Below are 19,222 nucleotides of genomic sequence, written 5' to 3' on the forward strand. Positions count from 1 at the left end.
CGGAAGCGCTTGACACAGGGGTCACGTTCAGTCCGCCCGGGCGGGGCCAGCGCATGCGCGGGGTCGCTCCTGAGGCCGCCCCTGCCGCCATCTTGGTGCAGGGAAGGCAGGGAGGGGGCTGTTACCAGGGTAACCCTGAGTAGCGGGAGGGAGATCCTGAGGCCTCTGGGAGTGGGTTCGCCTTGGACTCCATATAAATCCCTGGAGGAGGGGCTCTCCCTGGCCACCCCCCAATATACACCCCCGGTGGGAGGGGCGCTCCCTGGCCCCACCCCCCCATATACACCCTTCTGGTAGGAGCGGCTCTCCCTGGCCCCGCCCCCAATATACACCCCTGGGAATGAGGGGATTATGCCCCACTCCCATCAGTGGTGAACTGGGGCACCAGGGCATGGAGGGGGGTCCTTTGCACCGCAACCCCTCTCCACCATCAGGGGGTGAAAACAAATACCCTCTCTCTGGTGAGAGGAATCCAGACATTTGGGAGACACCTAGGGTGACCAGATGTCCCAATTTTATAGGGACAGTCCCAATATTCGGGGCTTTGTCTTATATAGGCACCTATTACCCCCAATTCCCTGTCCCGGTTTTTCACACTTGCTGTCTGGTCACCCTAGAGACACCCCATCTTGCAGTCCTGCGCTGCAAGGCAGGGAAGCAGTCTTGGGCTCCCATCTACGGCGCCCTGAGGAGCAGGTGTTGGCTTTGTAGCATCCCACTGTGGACCCCCCAGAACCTGGGAATAAGGGGGATCAGGATATGCAGTTGTACTGCTGGAGTGTAGATGGAAAAGGGGGGCTTTTCTTACCCCTTCCTGCCAGGGGGTAAGGTTGGGGTAGGGGAGATCGGTCATTGAATCAGCACGTTACTCCCAGTCCTGCATTTTCCACAGTAATTAGCACGAGCCTCACTTTGCTCCCACTGACATACCATTGATATGCTGAGCGCTGTGGGAAAATCTCACCCTGATTTGCTATTGGTTCTGATTTCTTTCCCAGTCCACTCTTCTTCTGGTGACTCCTGCTCTCTGTGCACGTCTATTTAACCTGAAGAAGATCTCAAAATGCTTTGCAAACCTCCATGAAGAGCCACAACCCATCTGCCAGGTAGGGCTGTGTTGTTATCATCCCTGATTTACAGATGAGGAAACTGAGGCACAGAGGAGTGACGTGGTTAGGGTCACGCAGCGAGTCAACAGGAGTCTGACCTTGTTCTAACACAGTGTGACAGTGCAGGGGGAAGAACCAAGTTTGCTAGACAGGGCCAGCATGCCAGTCCTATTGATGCAAGATTGCCTTCACTTCAGAACTTCTGTACTTCACAAGTAAACTCACACTTCTCAGGGAGGCTGCCAGCTGGGTCTGTTTTGAAAGAAAGAGTGGCTGGAGAGGCGGAAAGTGCTTTAAAAGTGTCTTGCAGCCTGAAAAGCTTGGTCTTTTGACACTCAAAGAAAGGGTCCGGGTTTAAATCTGATGGACAGTGCTGACAGCTAATGGCTCATGGTGTCCAGTGTGTTATCATTTTGGTGAGTCTCAGAGCTTCTCTTAGGTGATAATAATAATCCCTAGCTTTTATCAAGTGCTTTCCATCAGTAGATCTCAAAACACTTTACAAAGCAGGTCAGTATCATTACTCCCATTTTACAGATGGGGAAACTAAGGCATAAAGAGGGGAAGTGACTTGCCTGAGGCCATCCAGCAGGCCAGTGGCAGGAATAATAATAGAACCCAGGTTTCCTGAGTCCCAGTCCAGCACACATTACCTCTCTCAGTGTTCATGTCACAAAAGCCACCAGCACAAAGGGCACTAATTAGTGTCTTTTTGTTACTCCTATTTATGAATTAATGATTAATTAATAATTAATCACAAAGAACCAGGGATCACCCAATGAAATTAGAAGGCAGCAAGTTTAAAACAAACAAAAGGAAGTACTTCTTCACACAATGCACAGTCACCCTGTGGAACTCTTTGCCAGGGGATGTTGTGAAGGCCAAAACTATAACAGGGTTCACAAAAGAACTAGAGAAGTTCCTGGAGGATAGGTCCTTCCATGGCTATTAGCCAAGATAGTCAGGGATACAACCCCATGCTCTGGGTGCCCCTAGCCTCTGACTGCCAGAAGCTGGGAGTGGAGGACAGTAGATGGATTACTCAATGATTGCCTGTTCTGATCATTCCCTCTGAAGCTCCTGGCATTGGCCACTGTCAGAAGACAGGATACTGGGCTAGATGGACCGTTGGTCTGACCCAGTGTGGCCGTTCTTATAGGGTATCACTTACGGGACTAAGGCAGATCTCAATTATGGTAGGTACTGAACAAACATTGAGTAAATAGTCCCTGGATGAAGCAATGGATGGGCCAGGGAGACAGAACTCCGATCCCAGTCCTAGACACGGCCTTCCATGACCAGGATGGATGGACGCACATGAACAGAGAGCAGTGGGCTGGGGCAAGGCATACCCTGCTGCTGTCTGTGCTGTACTGGCCGGGGATGTCAAGCTGGTACTTTCCATCAGTGCTAAATTAGTGTTATTATTATTATTGAACATTTGTATTGTGGTAACCCAGGAGCCCTAGTCCCGGAGCAAGATCCCACCGTACTAGCGCTGTACAAACAGACCGTCCTTGCCCCACAGGTTCAAAAGAACGTGCATCCCAAAGGGATTTTTGCCTAACAATCCCTGTGCATTGAAAAATCCCCCCACCTTAGGGCAGGATGCTGACAGCTAAGGGACTCACTGTTCCCTGCGAAGCTCCTCAGAGAAACAGGGATCTACACGGACTCCTGTGACCCCCTGACCTACAGACCCCTTGCAATAAGTGTACACAGCCCCACGTCACTGACAGGTGTTTCAGAAGCAAGGGGGACCCTTAGTGGCAGGGACTGGCAACTGCAGCCTTCATGGCTACCACAGTCACGTGACCAGTCACAATCATACACATTTTAAGAAGAAAAGGAGGACTTGTGGCACCTTAGAGACTAACCAATTTATTAGAGCATAAGCTTTCGTGAGCTACAGCTCACTTAGCTCACGAAAGCTTATGCTCTAATAAATTGGTTAGTCTCTAAGGTGCCACAAGTCCTCCTTTTCTTTTTGCGAATACAGACTAACACGGCTGCTACTCTGCAACACATTTTAAGGAGAGTGATCACTTTAGATAAGCTATTACCGGCAGGAGAGTGGGGTGGGAGGAGGTATTGTTTCATGGTCTCTGTGTATATAATGTCTTCTGCAGTTTCCACAGTATGCATCCGATGAAGTGAGCTGTAGCTCACGAAAGCTTATGCTCAGATAAATTGGTTAGTCTCTAAGGTGCCACAAGTACTCCTTTTCTTTTTGCGAATACAGACTAACACGGCTGTTACTCTGAAACCAATCACAATGACCGTTTCACAGATTGCAGATCTGGGATGTCGCAGGTGGCTTAAAATAAAGTGTGCCTTGTTGTTGAAATCCCTATTTGCGCTCAATAAAAGTCTGGCAGGGATCTGTCCCTTGTTGGTGCTGGCCAGTCCTGTGATGATACCATGTGGACTGACCCCTGTAGTTAATTTCCCATTTGGATCCGTAGGTCAGGGTATAGGAATTGATCCTGATGTGGTGTGCTGGCCACGCTGCTCCCACAGAGTTCCTTTTCCCTCCCCACCTTCCCTTCCTTTAGGGGATACTCATGCAGAAAGCAGGCAGCAGGCTGTTGGGCAAAGCACATTTGGAAGGTAAGTGGATTCTTATGAATTAGGGGTGGTTTCCTGGAGTGGAGTAGGTCTGTAAAAGGGTGATATTCATTCTTGCAGGTAAATGAGATGGAATAAAGGGTGAGTTCAAAAGCTGAAAATTTAATGATTTACAGTGAAAGGCCTCATCTTACCCAGGGGTTGTGATTGTAACATGCTCTCTGTGACTCAGATCCCTCTCTGCCTTCCAATTACTTTTCAGAACGAGTAGGTTTCATGGTCCTTACTATTTGCAGCCCTGATCATAAACAAGAGTAGTATTTATTTTAACAAACGAAGGAGGAGATTTTCCCCAGGAGCACAAGTGGCATAGAAAATCACTGGGGCTTGTGCTCTGAAATCCCTTAGGTACTTTTGAAAATATCCCCCTCAACCAGTCAGCAGTGCTGCCAACTCTGATGATTTTATTACAAGTCTGACAATATCTGGTGCCTGAAAACCGTAGTTCCTGGATTCCTGTGGTTAGAAGAGCATCTCAGCTATCATTTACAAAAAAATCTAAGTTTCTAACCCTCATGGTTGCAGAGAAGAGTGTGAAAATGTGAAGCCAATGTGACCTACAGGCTCAGAAACCAGTAATTAAAGCAAAAGAAGCCCATTTTAATTTTATTTGGTTTAAAATCATGATATTTTTTAAAAATCTCATGATTTTTGGGACCTCACTCATGATTTTAGAAAGCTTGGGGTTAAGTGATAAGTGAATCAACAGGAGAGAAGTTTGGCTCAAGAAGCAAATTAAAGCCCTGACTCAGGAGAGTATCAGCTTGTGGGAGTTAAGCACATGTTTAATGTCCTTTCCTCAACTGGGGTCAAAGTAATGTGTTCTTTGGGAATGAGCGCTCTCCAGTGGTGCTGCAAGGACCAGAAAAGTTGGGGGAGCTAAGCAGCAACCAAAAGAGGGGGGCAGCTGGGGGATGCCCATTGGAACAAGAAGTGTCTCCCTGCAGAGCTCGTCCTGTTCCTGCCTTTCCCACTACCTATGCTTGGCTCCTGCTCCTCCTGCGGATGACCCCACTGTCCAGGTGACCCTGGTACCCAACTCCCGACATCCTCCAGTTCCACCTCGGGCTCTCGGAAGCTCTGGCTTCTGTGCTGCCCTGTCTGGTCCTGGCTGCAGCATCCTGGCTCCCCCTGTGCTGACCTGATACCAAGCACCTATATTCTCAAAAGGGCAGGGGCGAGCTGGGGAGGCTCAGGGGAACAAGGGATGAAGCCTTGCATGGCCTGTCTGGTCTCCGCCTCCCTCTACCTGTGCTCAGCTCCTGCTCCCCACTTATATAAATCCATGGTACGCCCACATCTTGAATACTGCATACAGATGTGGTCCCCTCATCTCAAAAAAGATATACTGGCATTAGAAAAGGTTCAGAGAAAGGCAACTAAAATCATTAGGGGTTTGGAACGGGTCCCATATGAGGAGAGATTAAAGAGGCTAGGACTTTTCAGCTTGGAAAAGAGGAGACTAAGGGGGGATATGATAGAGGTCTATAAAATCATGAGTGGTGTGGAGAAAGTGAATAAGGAAAAGTTATTTACTTGTTCCCATAATATAAGAACTAGGGGCCACCAAATGAAATTAATGGGCAGCAGGTTTAAAACAAATAAATGGAAGTTCTTCTTCACTCAGCGCACAGTCAACCTGTGGAACTCCTTGTCTGAGGAGGTTGTGAAGGCTAGGACTATAACAGGGTTTAAAAGAGAACTGGATAAATTCATGGAGGTTAAGTCCATTAATGGCTATTAGCCAGGATAGGTAAGGAATGGTGTCCCTGGCCTCTGTTTGTCAGAGGGTGGAGATGGATGGCAGGAGAGAGATCACTTGATCATTACCTGTTAGGTTTACTCCCTCTGGGGCACCTGGCATTGGCCACTGTCAGTAGACAGGATATTGGGCTGCATTGACCTTTGGTCTGACCCAGTGTGGCCGTTCTTATGTTCTTATGGTGACTCCACTGTGCAGGTGGCCCTGGTTTCTGACATCACCTGTCTCCTGCCCCTGCACTCCACTGCCTGGTCCTAGCTGTAGCATCCCAGGTTACCTCCATGCTGACCTGTTGCCGAGCACCTATGTTCTCAAAGTGGGGGGCATGGGTCCTCTGTTTAAAAAGTGGGGAGGCAATTGCCCTTTGCCTGCAACCCCCCCTCACCCCCCAGCCCTGGCTCTGTCACCTATGATGCTCTTGCAAGAGCAGATTTTCCTTTCTCCTTGTTCTCTTCTCTCAGTCTCTCCTTGGTCACTCCTCCTTTTGTATCTCAGCATCCATCCTTTCTAGAAGGAAAGCTCTTCAGGGCAGGGACCTTGGCTTCCTTTGTGTCCGAGGTGCTGCCAACTGTAAATAATGCGTTATAATAACCAGCAGAGATGGACCCTGCAGGATCCAAACACTCTAGATTTTGGGGGAGATTTGGATCAGAGTGAGCCAAATACTGGGCCAAACCAAATGGATCAGACTGAACAGGCCAGATCTCAGCAACCCTGAGCTTTCAAGTCCAAGCTTTGCATTTCAGGTACATAAACTAAGACCTGGCATCTGCAAACACGGTTCGGGGGGACACGACCACCCTCCCTATCTTTAAGGCTAGATGGGAGAGGAGGCTTGAAACCTCTGCCTCTTGTAACTTGGGGGCTCAGCATGGGAAAGGTTCAGAATCAATGAGGTAAGAAGACTGTAGCCTGCCCTTGATTTGAGTTTTGTATTCGTTACACTAGGAACCTCCTAAAAATTGCTGGAATTTCCATTCCTGAAACAAACGGTTGCTAAATTTAAATCCCCAATAAATGGAAACAAGTCTTCAGGCAGCACTTAATCAGTCTGTGCATTGCCCCAGGAGAACGGCTGTGGCTGGATTGGAAGAAGGCATGAATGGGTTTTATATCCAGTAATAACATTTATAGCTTGGCAGGCTCAGATAAGAGTAAGTACTTCTCATGCTGTAATGTGAGCTGAAAGCCTGTGTGGGATTGGAACATAATTTTTTGTTACCACCTCTGTACATCATTGCATATTCGGCCAGGTGCATGATGGGATTACATTAACTTTTCTTTGAAGTAGCAGTTGTTGGCAGGATTCATGAGGCCAGACTGGATGAACCAGTCATTTGATCCAGTGTGGCAAATCCTCTACAAGGTCTGTTTTGTTCCATTTGTGCACTGGGAGTTGCAAGGTTTGCTTTAGCTGTAGGATGCACAGAGCAGGAGAAAGACAGAAATCAGGGGCGTCAGCATAGCAATTCCATTATATCAGGTGTAAGAAAAATTGGTGCAAGTGGGGAGGTAGCACTCACCTGGCACTCAGTGAGCAAGTGTGACTTGCACTGAGCAAGTATTTAGCGGAGAATTAGCTGGTGCAGCTAAATTGGGGAATGTATTTATTAGTTGTATTAAAGGACCCACTCAGGATAGGCGCCCCATTATACTAGGCACTGTATAAACGTATGGTGATTGATGTCCCTGTCCAAAGAGTGTACAGTCTAAATAGACAAGGGCAGGAGAAAGGAAGCTTTATCATCCTCATTTTCATAGAATCATGGAATGGAGGTTATAAAGTTTTTTTTTCATAGATATTTAGGTCAGAAGGGACCATTATGATCATCTAGTCTGACCTCCTGCACAATGCAGGCCACAGAATTTCACCCACCACTCCTAATACAGAAAATTCTTTCCCGGGTAACTTGGATCTTACCCCATCTAAAAACCCATCACAGTCCATTGGGCCTATTTACCATGAATATTTAATTACCAAAACCATGTTATCCCATCATACCATCTCCTCCATAAACTTATCGAGTTTAATCCATTTTACAGAGTGGAAACTGAGGCACACTGAGATTCATGTAATTTGCCCCCACTCACACAGGGAATCTGTGGTAGCACCAAGAACTAAACTCAGCTCTCCTAAATCCCAGGTCAGTCTCTTAATCACAAGACCAGCCTTTCTCTCACGCGTATTAGGATGTTGAGGGCATAAGTTAATGTTTAGGGCAGAGGGTGCTCATTTTTCCTGCTGCATAAAAGTGAACCTTGTATTGCACATCCATTGCTTGCTAAAGCAGTCTCCATTCTCTGCGCTTTCTCGTGACTTAAATTGGTGCATTGCATGCAGGGGCTTGTAGTTCCTACAGTACTTGTTGACCTCCTCCAGTAGTCTGATGGAGTGCCGCACCCTGGATTTATAGTCCTTGCTAGCCACACCTCTGCAGGGAATATGAGGGCAGGGCTCTGTGGACTGCACTGGGCCCAACAGAGTGCATTTTGGCCAGAGCTGCCTAGTTCATTTCACCTCTGGGAGCTGGCAGGTAAGGAGCTGCTACCTCTCCACGGTGCCTGAACCACAAGTAGGGGGGAACGAGAGAGAGGGGCTGGGAGGGAAAGAAGAAAGGTGTTCAGAAAGCTCCCATCGGTGGCCCCTTCCTCGAGCACCGGATGATCCGTAATGATCACTTTTCCCAAAGGAGTTTGTAGTGTCTCAGCATCACTCTGGCCTGGGCTGTCCCTGGCATTTCTGTGGCAAACAGCAATTAGCACACAGAGGTATCTCGGAGCCAGCCTGTTTGGACTGAGCCCAGCAGGGGGCTATGTGAATTTGACTCTATTTGTGTCTGGCAAATAGAAAATCTTCTGGAAACAGCAAGGGGTCCTTTAAGAGCTGCTGTGTGGCGTGATTTGTCAGTAACAGATCATTTCCTTTGTACTTTGCCCGTGTGATCTGGGTATAGTTCTCACAGGACTGGACAGGTAACAAGACACTGGGTGGCTTTTTTCCAGAGTGGTTGTACAGAGGCATGCTCGGGGGGAAACGACTGACGATGGCAGAAGACCCCCTGTCCCACCCCGCCCTGGATAAGGCGGCTGGCGAAGAGTTCCTGCAGGAAGCTTTCCAGATCATCCTGGAGGAAGCTGTCAGGAAAGGGACAGATGTCAAAGAAAAGGTGGGGCTCCTGAGGGCAGTGGCGGCTGAGCAGTCCAGGAGGCTGGAGTGTAGCCCCACCCCTTCCATGGGGTAGCCTGTGGCTGGCCCCTCTTTGGTATGGGCAGGGGAGGGAGTTTTCCCTCTTACCCCAAAGGTGCTTTGCAAAGGGCTCCTGTCTGTTTCTAAGCCGAGTTGCTGCCAGTGGTGATCATTCGCCCTCTCCCTGTCTCCAGGTGCCCTTTGCCCGGAGCAGTGATGATCATTGGCTTTTCCAAGCCATTGGCCGGAACATGGCCCCACCAGAGCAGTGATCCAGCTGGCCTTAACCAGTGCTACAGGCCACGCCCTGCAGTCCAGGCACAGACCGCCAAGTTGGCCTCTAACACCTGGGCACAGGCTGAACAGCCACCCCCTGCTACCTGGGCACAGAGTGCCCCACCACCCTGGCACAGATTGCCTGGTCACCCCCTACAATATAGGCACAGACCACGTGGCCACTTCCTGCCACCAAGGCACAGACTGTCTGGCCACCCCCTGCCAGTCGAGAACAGACTGCCCAGCCGCCCCCTGCAGCCTGGGCACAGACCACCCATCCGTACAAATCAGCACCGATCGCACCCTCGGCTTTAATATTAAAGGGGAGCTCGTGGAGACTGCACGTCGCAGTCTGCAGTTCAGCCTGGCCACTCAGCTCAAGGAGCATGGTACATCTTTATGGACTGCACCCGTGCCTTAGAGAGGAGAGCCGCCACAGGCTGCACGCCAGCACCCATCCACACCATACTGTGCCCGCTCATGCCTTAGATCGCAAGCAGAGGAGTGACTTTGCTCGGCATGTGCTGTCTGTTCCTCTGACTGCTACTGGCACTGTGCTCCGCTGTCCCCTCTCCCTAGGGAGGATCTCCAAGTACTCTGGGCATGCCAGGGCACCGAGCTTGGAGGCCTCGCTCTGGGAGGCAGGCTGGCATTGTCCCACTTTGCAGAGGGGGAAAATGAGGCCCCGTGGTGTGAAAGAGCCTGGGGAAGGGCTCTATGTGTTGTGGCACAGGGGTCCTGTGGAGCCCCGGGAGGGAGCAGTTCTGGGATTGCGGCCGCAGGGAGTGCCTCTCTCTGAGGTGCTGCTCGGACCCCATTCCCCTCCTGTCCTTTCCTGTTTATGGGCTCAGTCCATGGGAAATATATGCACAGTCCTAGGCACTAAGCAAAGGCTGGACGGATACGCTGCGGTCGGGGGAGCGGGGGTGACCATTCCAGACTCCTCCATTGCCAGGGATGGTGGGGTGGAGAGTGCCTAGAAATGAGCTTCCCCCTGCTGCTGCTTAGACAGGACCCGACTTCTTTCCCCCAGCCTGGAGTAAGCCCCCTCACACATGTGCACAGGCTCCTGAGGTCATGAGCTGGGCATCTTCTACCAGCCTTGCCCCCAGCTGTAGGGAGGCTCCTTGCTGAGGTGGGCCCTGCTTGCCCTGTGCCCCCTGGAGAGGGAGCCTCCAGGAAAGGGCTGTTTTCCCAGCTCAGCAGGACCGGAGCAGACTGCTGATGAGTTGTCTCTGTCTCTTCAGGTCTGTGACTGGAGGGAGCCCCATGACCTGCAGAAAATCCTGGACCTGGAGATGAGGAGCAGTGGGGAGCCCCAGCAGAGGGTGCTGGAGCTCTGCCGGGATGTCATCCACTACAGCGTGAAAACATGTAGGTGATGAGACACTCTGACGGCTGGGCCTGGTGCTGCCCATGGAGGAGGTCCCCGGCCTCCTGCTGCCTGTGTGTCAGAGGGAGAACAAGGCTCGCCCTCCACTGAGCAGGGCCTGAATGCTAGGTCAGAACTACATCCATAAGGGATATCAGCGCAGCTGTGACATACCAACTAGGGTGTATACGTCACTGGAGCCCAGCCAAGTGAATGTGGCTATCGCCCTCTAGCAGCTGCAGCCCAAAGAGGGTAACAGCCTTAAAACTGTTACAGCTCACAAAGATTCTCCTTTAGCTCAAATGGTAGAGGCTGTATTTATGGACTCACAGGTCCTGGGGGCTGCCCAGTGTAGGGCTGAGCTGGAGACTGATGTCTGCTGATGTTACTTCGGATCTAGACCAGGTTTAATGAGAACAAAAGCTCTGTTTCCTGCTCTTTCCCTGTGTTAAAGGCTCTCTCTCTCTCTTCCCTCCCCCCTGCCCCAGGTCATCCTCGTTTCTTTAACCAGCTGTTTTCGGGGCTGGATCCCCATGCCTTGGTGGGACGGATGATCACAGAGACGCTCAACACCAGCCAGTACGTACTTGCCCTGTCTCTGAGCACCCTTTGCCTGAGCTGCCCAGGCAGGCAGCGCATCTGGCTGGGGGTGGGGCACAAGGACAGTTAAGGACACAGGAGAGGAAGAATGCAGGGGCTGTTTGCTGCCAAAAGACAGGGAGTGGTGGGTGAAATTCACAAGGTGGGGGGAAGTTCTGGGTTGTCATTTTGGCCCCGAGGGTCCCAGAGGCTGCAGTCTCTCTCCTTTACATGTAGATGGGGTATGGATTTGGCTCTCCTGACTAACAGCACCACCAAAGCTGGTATAGTGCGGGCCCAGGGATTGTGCATCTCTGTCAGAGCACCTTCATCTTTACCTGCAGCCTCCCCCTATTCCTGCCCTGGGCTCCCCACACACTGCTCTGCTGATGCCCCTCAATCCCGACCCACCGCCCCCACTACTGTTCCACGCCCAGGTGCTCTTGAATCAGGGCTCCCATCACTGCCTAGCTGGTCTGCAATCTGCAATATGGCCCAGCACCCTGCAGTTTTCACTTCCCTCCAGGGCTATCCATCTCCTGTGCAGCTCCAGGGACGCCCCTCCCCCAGTGGCCGGGTGCCTCGCTGAGGTGTGTCTGTGTGGCCCAGGTACACCTACGAGATCGCCCCTGTGTTCGTGCTGATGGAGGAGACGGTGCTGAAGAAGCTGCGGGAGCTGATTGGCTGGGGGAGTGGAGACGGGATATTCTGCCCAGGTGCGTGAGGCTGGTATACTGCCAGAGGGAGGGTCAAGCCCAGGGCACCCAGGGCATCACTGCCCTTTCGTGACCCGGGTTTCCTGCAGGGCTTGGAGATCCCTGAAAGAAGTGTGTGAGCAGGGTTAGCAGCTGGCACCCCAGCTGACATAGGGGGCAGACTCCGCCCTCCCTGGCATACACACTGGGCCAGAGCCAGACTCGGCCCTCCCTGCAGTTTGCCTTTATGGTTCACTTAAACAGCAACAACAGAACATAACCTGTGGCCAAAGCTTTCTCCTGAGCTTGGCTCTTCCTAGGGTGCTTCTCTGTAGGACTTCCCCGATCTTTACCCTTAGTTCCCTCTGCCTCCATCCCGTTTTATGTCCCTCCATCCCGTTTTATGTCATGGCTTGGACCGCATAGGACCTCCCATACAGAAGGAGGCAGCAGACCTCTGTCTCTCTCTGCAGGGTTCTGGCGCCCGGCACTAAGGTGAGTCAGCAAAAAAGCCCTGCCTTCTTATGCAGAGTCCTAGAACCTGATGCTCTTACGGTGATATACCACCGAAACCTGGGCCTTCCTCCCAGCAGTTCTCGGTCAGTGTGAGCATCCTCCTGGCAGTGCCCTGCCAATCCAACCTCCTTCCACCAGTGTGAGCTTCCTCTCAGCAGTGCCTTGCTGATTCCAGCTTCCTCACCACAGCAGTGTGAACATCCTCCTAGCAGTGCCCTGCAGAGTGAGTTTCTTCTCGGTGTGGTGATTGAATCCTGCTCACGGAAGCCTCCTTCCCCTCCAAAGCTGTCCTTGTTCCTGTCCTGCAGCACATGGGGAATGGGTGACAGGCTTGCACTGATCTCTGTGGGTTTGTTTCCCTGCAGGAGGCTCCCTCTCCAATATATATGCCATGAACGTGGCACGGTACCAGCGTTTCCCGGACAGCAAGCGGACGGGCATCTGGGCACTGCCGAGGCTGGCGATGTTTACTTCGCAAGAGGTGCAATCTGGAGTTTCCCCTTCACTAGCCATGACAGGCGCATGAGAAGACGGGGCTGAGCTTCGTCTCCCCTGAAGGATGGGGTGCTGTAGTGTCACCCCACTGGAGCCGCGAATCAGCAGGGCCCAGAGCATGACCCACTTCTTCCCTCAGCATCCGTGCCATTTGTCTTAACCCCTGCCATCTACAGTCCCCCTCCCCAGTTTGGCTGGCGTGCCATACACATAGCCCAGCACAGGGACCAGGGGCTTTTGGGGGTCCTTTTCAAACAGGAAGCATTGCGTTGTAGGATGGAGTTAGGCCAAGTGCGTGAACCAGAGGGTTAAGGGTTGCAATGCCTGAGGGTCGCTATCTGCACCGGGAAGGATGCCCAGACCTGGATTCAGCTGGATTTCAGAGTAGTGGTCTGTCCCGCACTTGTAGATGCCTGAGAGGTGTTGTGGGAGGGAGGAGAGGGACGCGACGGAGGGTGCAGTTCAAAGAACTGCAGCCCAGGGCTTCTTGCCGTAGCCTTTTTCTGCTAATTTGGACCAGGCCCCAAAATCCCGTAAATGTCTTAATCTGTCTATACCGTCCACACCCTTCGAATGGGCCTCTTACCAGAGTACCAGGGGCCCTTTTGGAGAACTAAGGCACATCAGTTCTCCCTCCACCCGGGGTCCCCCGTGGGAATAACGCAGCAGGGCTAAAGTATCACAGAATACACAATCCAGCATAGGTGCTGGAACTAGGAGTGCGGGGGGTGCTGCAGCACCCCCTCACTTGAAGTGGTTTCCATTATATCCAGGGTTTACAGTTTGGTTCAATGGCTCACAGCCCCCCTGCAATACAGGAGAAAATGGTGCATTCAGTTAAAGCAGCCCTGACTCCTAGGGATTCTGCAGCTCTCACCTCTAAATGACACTTCCTGCCCTGTGATTAGTTTGGGATTGGACCCTGGCAGGAGTCAGTGCTGATTCCCTCCCTTCTGCCTTCCCCCATAGTGCCACTACTCCGTCAAGAAGGGGGCAGCTTTCCTGGGCATTGGCACAGACAACATCTACCTGGTCGGAGTGGATGAGAGGTGAGAGCTCACGCTGGGAAAACTTGTGGCCTTTATCCAGACCTGGCACTGGTTCCATTCGGCTGAGCATGCCTCCTTCCCTTCCTACAGCACCTCCTGCTGGGAGAGGCTGGTATGACAGTCGCTGGAAGCACCCCAGGACTTCTTTCTGGGAGCTGGAATCGCCCCAGCAATCAGCGCCCCCTCCTGGGAGAGGCTGGGACTGGAGTAGCTGGGTGCGCCCCAACACCTAGGACACATGCCCCATTTCCTTCAGGCTCTGTATCTGGAGGAGGCTGCGACTGCAGTGGCTGGGAGCTCCCGAAAGCCATCACTCCTCCACGGGTCCTATCAGTGACTCTTGCTGGCCTGAGCAGGGAGCTGGGTAGCTAACAGCTCCCACAGGCGCTTCCCTTGAACCACCTGCATGGACTTGGGTAGAAGAATCCATCTCTGCTCTCTGCATGGAGGCGGACCCCAGGGATAATTTGTGCTCTCATCCTCAGGGGGAAAATGATACCTGCAGACTTGGAGAAACAGATCAACAAGGCAAAATCTGAGGTGAGTATGGGGTGGGGCGAGGGGGCCTGGTCTGCGGAGCAGGGAGCAGACTGCTAGGTACACCCCCGTAACTGTAACACCGCCCACTGTCCCTCTTCCCTTCCAGGGCGCGTGTCCTTTCTTCGTCAACGCTACCTGCGGCACCACTGTGTTGGGAGCCTTCGACCCACTGGTGGACGTGGCAGACGTGTGTGAGCGCCATGGGGCCTGGTTTCACGTGGACGTGAGTCCCCCAAGGAGGGCGGGGCAGGGAGATGTGCCCTAGGGAGCTAGAGATTTAGGAAGGACTCCGTCCTTGAGCGCATGTGACTTTGGCACAGACAGCTGACCGGGAAGGGAGGTGGGGCTAGGGGAGCGGATGAGGAGGTCACTGGGAACCTTCGGTTACCACAGCTTGGCTGAACTGATCCAGCATTGCTGGTAATTGACAAGCCCTATCCCTAACCCCCACACGGCTTGTCTCCACAGCCGAGTTCGCTCCTGTTGTAGTGTGAAGGATCCTGTGATCTCTCTCCCATCCACCCATGCAAACCATCACTCATGTTCCGCGATGCTGGTAACACCACTGGGGCACCGGCTGAAGCCGAAGTGAGTGCAACTGGTCTGCTGCCATCACTCCACAGCGAGGATGCAATGCTTGGGGGCCGCTAGTCCTCCAGTGCCTTCCCATCTTCCCCCTGGGCCACTTGGACAGTAGTTTTGTGTGTGTGCCATCTCTTGTGCATCCAGACTGAAAGTCACCTGCCAGTTCATATAGGCCAGTTTGGTGTTGGAACCAACAGCTGCATTCCTCCTGCATTCCTCCTCTAGTGTCCTCTCTCCATGTGCACTGGGCCTCTTGCAAAATCCAGGCAGGAGACTTTAGGGTCAAGCTCTCCCCTTAGAGCAGCCAAAGGCAGGGGATCGTAGATGTCACAGTGAGAGAAGAGGCCCTAGGCTGGGCTAGAAGGGACCATCTTGAAACAGGGCTCCCCTTGGCTGAAGGTGCAGCATGCCTCAGTCTCAGCGGATTTAGCCACATGTAGCTCCCCACTGGCTGCTGATTGAACTCAAAGCACTACTGTCTCTCCCTGTTCTTCCTTGGCAGGCTGCATGGGGTGGGAGCGCCCTGCTCTCCAGAAGACACAGACATCTGCTGCGTGGGATAGACAGGTGCGTACTGTCCCCAAACCGGGGGACAGGGTTAACTGTCATGCTCGCAGCTTCATGGGAGTAGTGGAGGTCAGAGCCTGCTCGATCAGGTGAGGGGCCGGTTATGCAGAACTTTACATCGGGGTGAGGAACTTCAAGGACACACTGAGAACAGGAATTGAGGCAGAGCTGGAGATGATCCCTCCCTGTGCGATCCAGCATGGGCAGCCTGTGCCTGTAAGACCCTGAAATTAGCACATGGTGGCATCAATATCAGTTTGTGCAGCTCTGCTCCTGCTGGTGAATATCCCATTCCATACACCTCCTGTAGCTGGCTGTCCGCTGCCCAGAGCACCCACAGCCATCCCAGTGCTCCCCTGCTCTCCAGCCCTTTCCCTGGCCCAGCTGATGTTAATGTCTCACTGAGTCTCCCTTTCCCTTGCAGGGCGGATTCGGTGGCTTGGAACCCCCACAAGATGCTGATGACGGGTTTGCAGTGCTCTGCCTTCCTGCTTCGAGATAGCTCCGTAGGTTTTCGCCGCCATTCCCTCCCCTAAAAAGAAAAGGAGGACTTGTGGCACCTTAGAGACTAACCAATTTATTTGAGCATAAGCTTTCGTGAGCTACAGCTCACTTCATCGGATGCATACTGTGGAAAATACAGAAGATGTTCTTATACATACAAACCATGAAAATAAACACCCATTTTTTCATGGTTTGTATGTATAAGAACATCTTCTGTATTTTCCACAGTATGCATCCGATGAAGTGAGCTGTAGCTCACAAAAGCTGATGCTCAAATAAATTGGTTAATCTCTAAGGTGCCACAAGTACTCCTTTTCTTTTTGCGAATACAGACTAACACGGCTGTTACTCTGATTCCCTCCCCTGCAGAGGCAGGCAATTATAACCCCGCTGTGATGGATGCAGCTTATGTTCTGCTCTCTACAGTGTCTCCTGCTGGAAGAGGCTGGAAATGAAGTGACAGGGAGCTCCCCCGCAGCCAATAGTCCTGCCCCATTCCCTACAGTGCCCCCTGCTGGGAGGGGCTGGGACTGGAGTAGCTGGGCACTCCCCTTCAGCCAGTGCTCCTACCCCACTCCCTGCAGCACCCCCTGCTGGGTGTTGTTGGAAGTGGAGTTTATGTGACCATGTAGAGCCAATCCAGCTCCCTCAGTGCTCTCTTGCTGGCCTGGATGGCCCATGCTTTGTCCCTGCCTTCCCATGGGGCCCTGGTCGGGACATGCTGATGTGTTTGCCGGACCCTCCCATTTCAGGGCCTGCTGCAGAGGTGCCACTGCGCCAACGCCACCTACCTCTTCCAGACCGACAAGTTCTATGACATGGCCTACGACACGGGAGACAAGACCATCCAGTGTGGCCGCAAGGTGGACTGCCTCAAGCTGTGGCTGATGTGGAAGGCCAATGGGACCGAGGGGCTGGAGAAGCGAGTGGACAGGGCCTTCGAGTTCACTAGGTATGGGGTGGGGGATACAGGTGTACCCCTGACCCCAAGAGGTGCTCTAGTGATGCCCCATGATCCTTACAGATGGATGGTGTCTCTAGCTCACGATTGCTTTATGCCCACCACAAAGATCAATGATGTGTTCTTCATCCTCTCTAGGTACCTGGCTGATGAAATAAAGAAAAGGGAAGGTTTCCAGCTGGTGATAGAGGTATGGGCCATCTGGAGCCATTGCTACACCACGGCTCATCCGGAGCTTGTCGTTTTCCAAGGGAGCGGGGAGAGTGTATCATGGATTCCCAAAGCCCTTATTGATGGGTGGGCGGGCAGCAGCTATTTAACCTTGTTATGTGAGTTTACCAGCAATGAAATCCAATCTCCCTGGGTGTTCCTAGAGCCATAAGCAAGGGGGGAGCAGGCTTGGATCCTGTCCAGGCTCCAGAGGCTGCACCTCCATTAGCTGAGGTTTCAGGGTGCTCGGGTTGTTTACTTACAGAGATCCCTGCTGGTGACCCCTTCTCTTTTACCTCCCCCAGCCTGAGTTCGTCAATCTGTGTTTCTGGTTTGTGCCGCCCAGCCTCCAGGGCAAGCAGGGCTGTGCTGATTACTGGGAGAGACTGGGAAAGGTGAGTACAGGGAATGCTGGGAGTGGGCTGGGGATGTGGGGGCCCTGTTTTCTGATGGATAGATAGTCTCTGTGGATGGTAGTAAACTCCAGTGCAGTCCCCCCCAGACTTGTGGAGAGAGACAGAGAGAGAATGTGTGTGTCTGTCTGTCCTGTCCCCCTGCCAACTCCCAGGCTGCGGCACCCCAGCTTTCTCTTTGCTAGCTGCTTCTCTAGCTTACTGTGTACTTAGACGTCACTGTTTCTTTGTATCCAAGGTCCTAGGTCTGTGTCCCACTGGCCTTAGCTGATGTCTCTTGTCACACTTAGACACCAGAGTTCCAGGCATTATCCATGACAGGGATTTTCAAAGCTGCCTGGCAGAGTTGGACATCCAGCACCCAGGGAATCTCTTAGGGAGTCCCGCACCCAAATCCCATTGACACCTTTCAAAATCCAAGCTGCTATATGGTGACCCCTTGTGGGGACACTTTCTGGCATCAGCCCACAGCACAACAGGTGTGCTCAGCCTCAGTTTCCCTTTTATTTGAAAGGAATGTAGCCCATCTGCCTCTGGGCAGAATGTCTTCCTATACACCCGTGCTGTGACTCCTCCACAACCTTGCAAGTGAAACCTTTCTCCAGTGCCCACAGTGAACACACCCAATCATTTCCCCCTCCCCCCGTCTAGGGCCTCACCCACCGCAGAATCAGTAGCAGCACGGTACTCCCACTTCCTTTGGCGCCTGCTCCAGGTCTCCCTGCCTGGGTATGACTACCCTTCCCTCAAGGCTTTGCCAAAGAGCTCCCCAGCTTTTCCCTAGGAGTCCCACCCCTGCTCAGGGGGATCCACCCTCTTGCTTCTGGGCTCAGCTCCCTCTGGCTGAGCTAGATCTTCCCCTTTTGCCTTGGGGCCACTTCCCAGGCCTTCTACCCATCAGGGTCCCTCTACCAACAGTCCTGTTCCTGCTCCCACCCCAACTTAGCTCTCTCCACTGAGTCTCCTGAAGCTTTTTCCCCAAGCAACTCCATCACTGCTCCTCTGGGGCTCCTGCACAGCTCCAGTGCCTGATTCCTCTGCTGGCTCAGGGGGCCCTCTCTTAAGCCTAACTGGAAGGTGGCTGACATCACAGGTGCACTGGACCCTAATCCTTCTTAAAGGGGACAGTCACCACACAAGGCCCCAAACCCTGAGCTAGCTAGATGGGCTGGGTTGGCCATTGGAAGGGTCTACTCTATAGCCCAGGAGAAGGGTTACAGGTTTGTATCACAGCTGGCTAATTAGGTGGCTATGTGCTCCACTGACTGATGCTGATGTTATGTGCGGCTCCGCCTAGGTGGCTCCAGCTATCAAGGAGCGGATGATGAAGAAAGGGTCCATGATGGTGGGCTACCAACCCCTTGGCAGCAAGGTCAACTTCTTCCGCCAGGTTGTCACAAATCCCATGGTCACCAAGCAGGATTTGGATTTCTTCCTGGATGAGATTGAGAGACTGGGCACAGATTTGTAGGGAGCCCAATAGACACAGCTGATTGCATAGGAGGAATGGCGGTTGTGGGGCAGTCCACATGGGCTGTGGAGATGCACCAAGCTGTGTGGAACTGGCACAAAGCTCCACCTGGGTTGCCTCCAAACAGGCTTTTCAAGTCAAACACAGTGCTCCTTTGTCGTTCCTCCCCTGCCCTTAGCAGTGCTCTGGCCTAAGTATTCCTGATTCATTTACTTAAGCACATGTCAGTTCTTAATAAATGCTTGGTAAATGCTTCCCTCCCCCCCCGCATTTCATAAGCAGCACAGCAGGAAACATGGCTTT

At 52.5% G+C, this 19,222-nt stretch overlaps 1 protein-coding gene across 2 annotated transcripts; it reads left to right on the top strand.

Annotated features, from left to right (window-relative positions):
* The first annotated feature begins 3,658 nt into the window (after positions 1 to 3,658).
* On the top strand, positions 3,659 to 19,173 carry CSAD (cysteine sulfinic acid decarboxylase). 2 transcript variants are annotated; one of them, XM_084610782.1, is made up of 15 exons: positions 3,659 to 3,719; positions 8,503 to 8,666; positions 10,210 to 10,336; positions 10,823 to 10,913; positions 11,523 to 11,629; positions 12,490 to 12,605; positions 13,589 to 13,668; positions 14,154 to 14,208; positions 14,315 to 14,431; positions 15,296 to 15,360; positions 15,785 to 15,866; positions 16,617 to 16,816; positions 16,964 to 17,015; positions 17,341 to 17,430; positions 18,746 to 19,173. In XM_084610782.1, exons 1-15 carry the CDS (start codon positions 3,674 to 3,676, stop codon positions 18,917 to 18,919), a joined length of 1,566 nt encoding a protein of 521 aa, XP_084466908.1. In that variant the 5' UTR covers positions 3,659 to 3,673; the 3' UTR covers positions 18,920 to 19,173. The 2 variants fall into 2 exon arrangements, with proteins under 2 accessions (XP_084466908.1, XP_084466907.1); XM_084610781.1 differs by lacking the exon at positions 3,659 to 3,719 and adding an exon at positions 7,936 to 8,033.
* Positions 19,174 to 19,222: the final 49 nt, after the last annotated feature.

This window comes from Lepidochelys olivacea (assembly GCF_965140295.1).
Source record: "Lepidochelys olivacea isolate rLepOli2 genome assembly, chromosome: 20".
NCBI lineage: Eukaryota > Metazoa > Chordata > Testudines > Cheloniidae > Lepidochelys > Lepidochelys olivacea.